Source organism: Molothrus aeneus, chromosome 4 (genome assembly GCF_037042795.1).
Source record: "Molothrus aeneus isolate 106 chromosome 4, BPBGC_Maene_1.0, whole genome shotgun sequence".
Lineage (NCBI taxonomy): Eukaryota > Metazoa > Chordata > Aves > Passeriformes > Icteridae > Molothrus > Molothrus aeneus.
In genome coordinates, this window is record NC_089649.1 from 47,468,478 (window position 1) to 47,479,115 (window position 10,638).

Sequence of the window (10,638 nt, forward strand, 5' to 3'; positions counted from 1 at the left end):
AAGAATTGTATTTGCTAAAATTTTTGTGACATCTAATCAATGCTCATTGGCAGGTCATCAAAAGTGAAAAAATCTTGCATAAAATTTTATATGAAAAACTAAGTATTAAACACTGTTTTCTTCATATTATGTCTCCAATGAAGATCCTTCATGTAGAGTATCTACAAGCTCACTTGGCAATAAATTATAAAAATATAAAGCCAGAAATATTAAGGCCATCACAAGATAATAGCAGAGTACCTGCCATTTCAGCAAGGATTGTCTTTTATCATCAAAAGAAAATTGCATTTGTAAACATGGCTTACAAAAACCATTCTTTTTTGCTAAAATTTCCCAGGAAGAGATGCTGCATAAAAGAAGGACCATGTTTTTCATTGCCTAACATATAATCGCCACCAGGTTTCTGTCTGTTGTGCTAATTACTGACCATTTTCACTCATTACTGCCAACAGCTGACATAGAGAGGAGTGATCCACACTTAACAGGCCTCACAGACTAATTTCCAGAGGACTGCAGAAAAGTAGAGCTTTCTAGTAGACATGGGTGGGCTGAGTTTGCAATTCATGATACTTTGATGATAAACACTGCTTGAGTGTTTCACTGACTGAATAAAATGTTGTCCTCCTCATATGCCAGAGCTGGGTTTTCCATGCTCTCCAGCAGAGTGTGACTGGTTTCAGATTCACGGTGTGGTGGTGATGGTTCTTTGGCAACAGTGGACATCAACTGACTCCAGGTGATGTTAGTGTTTTTGAAAGCATGCAGTAGGAAGATGCCAATGATGATGCTGCAGAATCCACTCAGGGTTCCAATGATATCACCCAGTTCCATACTGCTCCACTCCTTGAACAAGATGATGGAGCACGTCACCACTGTGGTAGTGAAGCACACGTAGTAAATGGGTGTCACAAGGGATGTGTTGAACACATCCAGGGCTTTGTTGAGGTAGCTGATCTGAGTGCTGACTGAGAGCACCAAGATGCCCACCAGAATGTAAACCAGGGGATGGCGATAGACTGGCTTCCTCTGCAGCATCTGCTTGATGGCAATGCCCAGACCCTTCACAGAGGAGACGGAGAAGGCACCGATGAGAGAGCAAATTAAAACGTAGATCAGTATATTTGTCTGACCTCTCTTTGGAGCCACAACAATGATCAGGACAAGGGCAATGACTGTCAGCAGAACAGCAAATGTAACAAACACTGTAAAAAAGAGGAAAGGGAAGAGTAATACACACAACACCAGACTATGCTCACGAACATGCTCAGTTGTTCAGTGTCCTGGACACTTCCCTATGAACTGCAGCATGCCTTCACTGCAATTGCATACAGACCTGGATCTTGCAGTTTTCTTTCCATCTCATCTAGTGAGGTGACCTCCTCCTCCTCTGGGGCATGAATAACCATGACTGTTGACCCCAAAACGCTCAGTACACAGCCCAGCTTTCCATGAATATTCAGCTTCTCATTTAAAAAATAGGATGACAATATAGCACTGTTCAGCAAAATAGAAATAAAATGTTCAGCTCCACCAGGCACAGAAGACATTCAAAATCTCTCTGTGTAGCATATCAGAAAACCTCTTTTGAATTTGGATATATGGTGAATCAGTCTGAAACAATCAAATTGTGAGGAGTTTTTCCAAGAAAGTTGGTCATGACCAAGAAGGTAAGGTCAGGTTTTAGGGAGTTTAGCAACCCTTATTGCTTCCTTCCAGGTTGTAAAAGGGTCCAAATTGCTAAGGAGCTTCTCATTCCTGATTGCCTGGGTCAGGGTACGCACTCTCGCTGTAGATTAACCACAAGAGCTGTTTATTTCTTCCAAAAATGGCTCAAAGCAGTTCATTTGCTATTACAACCAATGCACGTGAGTGCTGGAAACTATTCCTCACCTCTCCCCAGGCTCTCCCACCCAGGCACACTTTCTGCCTGGCTTGCCAAGGGCTCCCCCCAAAACACAGAGAAGGCATGTCTCCCCCTTCAGTGATCAACCCCAGGATCTCCACGGGGTTGATTATTTAACCTAAGCACAATAACATGGCCTAAAACACCACTCATAGGGCATGATTAGCCTGTTGGAGAACAACCTTGGGCACAGACACGGGCTTAATGGTGTGTGAACACACAAATAGTTACTCAACCCACTGATCAAAATACCTTTTTTTCACACAAGGGTAATGAGTTCACTGACATGAAGTTCTAACAACCCCTCTGTCTCATGAAAATTTGAATGATTGCTCTCCCTGTCAAAGAAGAGAGCAATAAAACTCAAGCTGTTTTTGCACAGCAGCAGCCAGGCAGCCAGCTGATCTGCATTTACCAACATGCTGACCCCAGCACCACTGCAGGGACTCAGTTACATTGGTTTTGCTATGACAGAACAGCTGCAGTTTGAGCAGGTAGATCATTCCAAGCATCATCCTGGGTGGGGGGAGGGGTTTGTTTGGGTTATTTTTTGTTTTGTTTTTAATATGTGGTGCATATTGTTTTAAACACAGTGCTTCATATAATATACTGAGTTCTTAAAAATCAGTTTTACATTTAAATTACTATAATTTCATTTTGCTAAAAGATTATTTCCTATAAAATTTTTGTATGCGCAGTCCATGTCCTTTCTGCTGCTATGATAGCCACATTACTGTATGTGCTTAAGAACTTGGAAATTAATTTTTTCTTCATACATAGGAAACAATAAGTCTGTGAAGGACATTTATGTTTCAAAAGAACCACAAATTTTAATTGTGGATACAGAAGAAAGCTTAGATTTTCTTTGCCTTCTTTCCATAAAGATTTCAAAAAGACCAAACAAAATCAAAATATTTACTAACTGTGCTCTGATCAATAGAAATGTTTTTGAAAACATTTTGTGAAGGAATGTTGTATTTTTATTTAAAGTTCAGTCACAGCCGAAGAACGGGATAACAGTTCTTAAAAAAGTTCCAGTTCTCTAGGAATAGATAAATTACCTTTTATCAGCAGTATACCTTGTTTATGCTGATAAGAATTACTTTGTGATCTAGGTGAAAAGCTAATGGGAAGGCATTCAGTGGCCTTTGCAACAAGACTTCTGATTCTATCTACCCAGATAACTCAGTTCTCAATAAGGAAAAATATATTTCCAGAAAGCAATGAAAAGCATTTTCTGCCCATCAATTGCTTTTCAGTTTTCTTATTAAAAATCTCTACTTTCAGCCAAAGCCAGTATTTTTTCCCTCATGCAGTGAGTGGTTTTTGCCAAGGCTTGCTCCCCATTGGTACTGACCTTATTAGAACACTCAGTGCACCCAAGGGGGTAACCAAGGTTGCAGGTGCAAAGGCATAGGCAGCAAAGTTTGCAGCTTCTCCTAATCCCACTGCAGAAGAAAGAACATTTGGATCAGCTTGGAGGAGAATATTAAAAGGCATGCTATTGTAAATATTTTGTATGACAGCAAATACAAACCAAAATCTTTATTCTGCGCTATATATGCACATTTTCATTTCAAAATTAGCTGCACAACTAATAAATGCTGGAAGAAAGTAGAATACTCTTCTCCTAAGTACTCCTAAGTACTCCTAGAATCTGGACAGATGCAATTCCATGGCATTTGACCAGATATTAAAGAAAAGATGGTTATTCTGCAAAGAGCCCTTAAGACCAAATGCAATATTTGAAAGATGGCATATGAGAAGAGCTTGTCATTAATGTGATTGCAAGGACATTTCTTTTAAGTGAAGGGAATGAAAAATCAGACAATAAATCTATTTAAAACAATCTGATTTTTGCAGATTTACATATAGGCTGAGAGGAAAGAGCTGACTTACTTGATAGCAGTCCAGCCCACCAAAGCCATTCCTTCAAATAAGAATATCCACCTTGTCCTGAAAGAGAAAAAAATAACCTTATCTTAGAGGAAACAGATCACCTTACTGTAAGAAACAAAAAGTACAGCTTCACATTTGCACTTACAAAGTACAAAAAGAGCATGTTACCTAGATGCAAAAAGAAGAATATTTGATTTTGACTGACATTTTATCAATGACTCTACTGCTTTGTGACTTGGGCTTCTAAAAAATGCTATTTGACTAAATATACACAGAGGAGAAGTTTCAAGCAAAAGTAAAATGTTTATAAAGATTTTTGGTGAGCTTGAGAGATGTTTCAAAATGCTTTTCCAGGTCAGATCCAATATATTCATATCTTATATTCAGTATCAGTTTTTTCAAATAACCAAATTCTCTGAAATAATATTTTCCAATAAAGACAACAAACAAAAGAAAAACTGCTAATGCTATGTACTTAAATCCATGCAAAGCAAATTAAGACATTAGTGCAACTGTTCTTTTTCTAGCTGTTCATCTGTTGACTTTGATGAAGGGATAGTTGTACTAACTGTAGAAACTCGTGTAATAAATGTCATTTCTGCAACTCATTGCACACACTTTAAAGAAGCTGAGCAAAACAAAAAAGCTAAACCAGCCTAAGACTTTCAATCTCAAATGAGGGGGAAGAAAGATTGAAAAAAGAGGGAGAAGGGCATTTTGGAGGATAAGACAAATAGAGAATTTTATTTTGGTAACTAATTGCTCTCAGTGAGGAACTAGCACCAGCTCACTAGATTTAATACCCACTGCATATCTGTTAGTCCTAAGAGTTCTGAAATTCCAGTCCCTGTAACCACACACAGAAATAATAGTATGTCTCCATCCCTTACCAAGACAGGACTTCTGATCACCATTAAAGTAGTTTTAAACATGTGATCTGTGACTTGAACCTTGATTTTGTCAAGTTAGAAGAGGTGTTTGTGTCCCCAGCTGGAGCAAGGATGGCACCATCACCTACCAGCTCGGGTGACTCCTTTGTCTGCCAGTTTCAAAAGTCCTTTCTTCTTCAGTATGAAACTAGAACCAATAAAGATACTGGAGCCTATAGCCAAAGCCAAGCCAATGTAGAGGTGGTATTTGCTTCCAGAAGGGAGGGAAATGCTCCAATTTGTTTCATTGCCAGTCCCCTCCATAGAGGTGAGAAGAGGAGAGTGTGATTCAGACACGTTGGTGATCTGGCACCATGCCTGGCAGGAGTCAGGACAAGAAAAAGAGAGCACAGCACCTGGGAGCAGAAAAAGAAGGACAAATGATTCACAACACAGGCCCAGCTCTAGAAGAGCCCTGTTCCCACTCTGCTCACTCCTTTTCGTGTCTTTGCAGAGCACCGGTAACTTCTGACTGTGCAAATAACACACAAAACCCACACAATGTACACGATGCTGCCGTGGGTCATTACCCACTCCTGTAGCTCACAGGTGATTACATTATTTTACATCCATGTTTTGCACTTCATTGGCTCAGGCAATAAGGGGAATGCTGAGCAATGCAACAAAAAAATCTTAGCTTCAGTTTAAAATTCAACTCAAAATCTTAAAAGCTAAACTGAAACCTGAAGATGAAAGAGCTCCTAGAGCTCCTTTTTTTGTGCAGAGACCACAAACATATAGCCAAATCCATGATTTTGGACTTTGCCTGTTAAAGTAAGCCTGCTGCTATTCAAGGCTTCTGGTTTTATATTGGTAGCTAAGATTGGAAAAACAAATGGAAAAAAAGGAAGGAAAAATCAAACAGAGAGAAAACTCTCACTGCATATGGGTGCTAAGGCATTTTATAAAAACTGTTCAGTGAATACTGTGTGAGCCAAGTCTCATTTAACCAATCACAAAATTTTCAGGTGAAGGCCTCATTCCACCTCCCTAGATTTGTTTCTAAAGGAAGAGCAGGTAGTGCATTTCCAAGAACAAAAGGAGTTGCTTTTTTCATGGGGAAGCAGGGGTCAGGCAGCAGAGCTGCTACAGGGCTTGGGCAGTCTAGGCTGATGTCTCAGTTTGTTACAGTGGAGTGCATCAGGCAGCCAGTGTGGATTACAGACTCTAGCCTGGAAAACTTTTAAGAACAATCTTTTTTGTAAAGAAGGCTTATTGTGAAGACATGTTAAAATATGAAACAATTTGCAGAAGTACAAAAGCTCAGTCCACCGTGATACATAGGAAGCAGGGGATGCAACAAATAGGTTTTTTTTTCCCATGGTTTCCCTGTAATTAAAATAATAAATGAATGATTCATCCTGAAGAGTGACAGCATCAGTAATACACTCCCTTTTTTTCTTCTCTTTTCTTCTCCCCTTTCCCAACTGAAGAAATGGCACTTGGGGACTTGGTAGAAAAGGATGTGCCTCTGTGTTCACATGTAAGCTCTGGAAATAAAAAATGTTATATCAAAAGTACTTCACTGAACAATTAACAAGAAGCAGACTTGGATAATTCATTTAATACAGTTTAAAAAAGAATAGTTAAAATACATAAGGTCCTAAAAATATCCTATTTGCTGTTGGCAATGCTGGTATTAGCTCTGGGAGACAGAACCCTTTTCAAGTAAGGAACTAGAGTGAGTACCTGCTCCCTGTTTTCTCATTCCATATTATACAACATACTACAGGAAGTTATAATTTGATTTGCAGGCTGTGCAAACACACTTCCTTGTTTGCCAAGAGTGTTTCCATATAACAGAAGTTGTTTTGTATTGCTAAGTCAGACTTAATAAAAATGTTCCCACAAGATAGGCATGTTCATATTCACCAGCTGAAGATTAAAATCTTAGAGAACTTAGATCCACATGCAGTTCCTGTTGCATAGTATGTAGGATAGATACTATTCTACACTCTTATCATTACTAGAAATTACAGTTGGATAATGTAAAAATACGGAATTAGCATTTGCACCTGAAAGTATTTTAAAATCCTAAACTATTAGCATAGTCTTAGAAGAAGAAAAATTTGCATATACTTGTTATGACATAATTAGTGAAGAATAAATCACAGAGCAAAATTACAGAAAAGTCCTTTAAGCATAACTATATTTTCTCTTTATAAACACATATCAGGGCAAGATAAAAATGCCCTGCTCACGGCATGGGGGTTGGTTTAAATGGCCTTCAAAGGTCCCTTCCAATCCAAACTATTCTATTATTCTGTGAAAAAAAACAAGGGAGAGATGAATGAAATCCCTCAGCTCTCAATACCTATACTGATGTCAAACCAGAATGGTGTGAGAAGCAGTAACATTCCTTGCCTTTAATGAAAAGAAAACATGAAGATAAACACTCCTGATAAGTCCTTCAGTTTCCTGCAACAGTAAGGAAACTGTAAGGCAGCTTTCTATCAGTGCATTGGGTTTCTACAGTGAAGAAAATAACAATTTTCTTCCCCCTTTTTGGTGACTGGTGTACTTTCATTTAGCTGGAGATGAATGGCAGGCTTATTTTGTTTCACGTGAAACAAAATGTTTTTCTATGTGTTCTAAAGGTTTTCATTCCTCAGCATACCTTATGACATCAGAAAAATTTAATCATGCCATTTGTACTAAGTCACCCAGTGAGGGCCACAGGTTGTTTCTCTCCTTTCTGAATTACAATCTTTGCCCACATTCACAAAGAAATATTGGATTTATCACTGAGAAGAGTAATTTTGAATGCTTATGATCTCTGTTTATTGGGCTGAGCAGCTTCTCATGGTTAAAGAAAAAAAAGTCATTTGTTCCACTTGCATGAAAAGTGGCATGTAACTGCATTGATCAAAGAACCACCTGAGAGACGGGAAGAGGAGGCTGATCCAGGAATTACTGTTATTACCCCTGTGAACAGTCTGAAGATCACTTGGAAAGGCTGAGGAAGATGACAAATCACTGAGGCTACCTGGCTTGCTCAGCACAGAGTTTCTGTAGCTAAGCTAGTTTCACCTCCTACTTCCAAATGTCAACAAACATGAACCTGTCAGCAGAACTCCTCCTAGCAGAAATAATCTCTCCCAGCTCTGACTCAAGACTGGCAGCAACAGGAAACCAGTCTGAGCCAAGGCAGCTGCTGGTGTAACTTCTGAACTTTTTTTATGATTCAGCTATTTTTTTTTCCTTTTTTTTTTCCCCTTAAACACCTAAATATTCTCTATCTGAATTGGGTAGACCAGACACTCCGGTGCTATGCACTGCTTGTGACATGCATGACTTGCTGTCATTCTGCAGTTCAGGGCTGACTTGCCTTGGTTAGTGACAGCCAACTTGGCTCTTAACCTGCTACTGAAGATACTGGTCCTAAGTCATCTCGAAAACTAATTGCTTTGATTAGACAATAATTTAACCATTTCTAGCAGGCTCACGACTCAGCTCACCCCTGGCAGAAACATGAAATGCCTTTCTCGGTCACCCAGGAAATACCAAGCCCACCTTTGCCAAGGCGCAGCTCCTGGGGCCAAAAGTGGGTGTATCGAGAAGCAGCAAGGAATTCCTCCCTGGCACGCCTGGAGTGGAGACTCACCAAAAAGCACCAAACAAAGTTGACAAGATGTTTAACCCCAGGCAGCCTCGGCAGAAGCGCAGTAGCTTCCCCGGCGCCGGACCCACGCCACTCCTCGGAAAACAACGGGGTGCTGCCGGGGCGGAGGGAAATCTTACGGGGGCTCCGACACCGGGGAAACAGGAGGGCACGGCCGCGTCCCGAGCCCTGCCGACCCTCCGCGTCCCGAGCGATGCGCGCACCGAACAGACCGAGCCAGCCCCGCGCCCTCCCGCGGAGCCCCGGCCCCGCGGCCGCGCAGACACTGACCCGCAGGACAGGACGGGCAGACTCTGACCCGCACGGCAGGACGGACGGACGGACGGGCAGCGCCACTCCGGGCCCCACGGCTGCCAGGATCCGCGGGCTCCGCCCGCCCGGGCGCGGCTCAGCGCAGCTGGGCGCGCCCGCTCGCCGGCGGAGACGGAGGTGGCATCCCCTCCACTTGCGGGGGAAAGGGCGCGCAAGGCTCCAGGAGTGACCCCGAATGGGCTTTCTAGATCGTTATCGAGTCCCAGACCTAGGGAGTTCTGTGGCCCCACCTGAACACTGAATCCAAAGAAGAGCGCACTCTCCTGAAGTACCTTGGCAGCATTTGCCTCTCCTGAAGTCTCTACAGATTTAGTTTCCTTCCCCTTCGCAGCTGGGAGAAGAGATGAGCAGTCTTGATGTGCAGCCACTTGTGTCTGTGACAAGCTGCCTGTGCTTGCTTTGGCCAGTGGATCTGTGGGCAAGCAGAGGGATCCCCCAGCCAAACTATGGCAGCGTCCTAGAACAAGGGCAGTGCCTGGTGATGCACACCCTGAGATGACTCCCTGTGGCTTAACAGGCTTCAGGTTGTTACAAGAAATAATTACCTTTATTACCCAAGACCTTAGTTGAATAGTTTCAACTGAGGTCTTGGTTTTGACATGATTACGTGAAATACATTTACAAAATGTAAGGCTTAATAAAACATTACATGTTGTCTAGCGAACTTGGGACACTCTGCAGACCTTTAGCATGCACAAGGATTTCTTTAACTGGAATCAAAATTGCAAATTTAACACACCTCCACAGAGCACCACAGGGATACACAGGATTGAGAGTACAGCTGGAACCAGGCTTTGCAGCACAGTACCCAAACTAATCATCATTGGTTTTGAAAAGTTGTACCATTGGGGCATACTGCTGAAATACATTGACATTATCAGCGAAATAAGTTGGTTTTCCTTGGCTTAGGTATCCTTGACTTTGCAGTCCTGTGGTTAAACCAAGAGACCAGTTTCAATGTCTTAGTCTCATTTTTTTATTTCAGTATTTATTTTTTAACATTACCAGCACTCTGTATGTTAGGAGAAAAGGAACATTGAATTTCCTTTTTGTGATTTTAGTTACCATTCCACTTTATCTTTACTGTGTCTACACTATAACAACTTCTAGGGAAGGTGGCCTGAATCCAGTGCAGGCTGCATGATAGATAGTTTGACTTCTCTGCTTTAACATTTCTAAAGCAGGTTACTGCAAAAAAAACAGAGCAAAAAATTTAAATTGTACTTGAAAGAGTTATATCAAAATTTTATAGCATAATCTGAAAGTTTGGGAAAAAACTGTGATCTTCTGTACAACATAAGCATGCCCATAGGATAAAAACATTTATATGGACAGATGCATGTCTGCAGTCTGTTTCAAATTCCTGTTTTTGTTCTATTTAGTGACTATAAGAAAATGCACCGGGATTATATCAGAGCACTGCAAAATAGCAAAACATGCCAAAACTAAGCTCACACACCTTGCAAAAGCAGGGCAAAAAGGCAAGGAGGAGGAAAAAACTTGCAGGAGAAGATAGGAGGGACATGGCATGGATTCTTAAAAAAAAAAAAAAAAAAGAAAAAATCTTTCCCAAAGTCAAAGGCATCAAAAGGCATGGCATGTCATCAAGTCTCGGGACATGCACCAAAGATTCCTCTCTTGGTGCCCATTGAAATCGCAAGATTCCGTTTCCCTTCCCGAAAGGAAATTTCATTTCCTTTCGGGAAGGAAACGGAATCTTGCGAACCCAAAAAGAAAGGCTTACAAAGACTCTGGAAAGGAGATAGGATCAAATGAAATGCAATTGAAAAAAAGCCGAAAAACACCAGAAAATCAGGAGTTTTAGTGTCTTCAAGAAATGGTCTCTGAGGAAATGAGCTGCATGGCAAAGGAGCAAAACATGCCAAAACTAAGCTGACAGACGCTGCAAAAGCAGGGGAAAGAGTCAAGGAGGAAGAAACAGCTTGAGGGGAAGAGATAATAGACATGGCACG

General features: G+C 41.2%; 1 protein-coding gene across 1 annotated transcript; it reads right to left on the bottom strand.

The window, feature by feature from the left end:
- Nucleotides 1–597: 597 nt before the first annotated feature.
- NIPAL1 (NIPA like domain containing 1) lies at nt 598–8,789 on the bottom strand. The gene is given in 6 exon segments (XM_066549109.1): nt 598–1,202; nt 1,334–1,494; nt 3,261–3,351; nt 3,803–3,859; nt 4,821–5,087; nt 8,624–8,789. Coding segments are annotated over 6 exon segments (1,347 nt in total).
- Between the last annotated feature and the right edge of the window lie 1,849 nt (nt 8,790–10,638).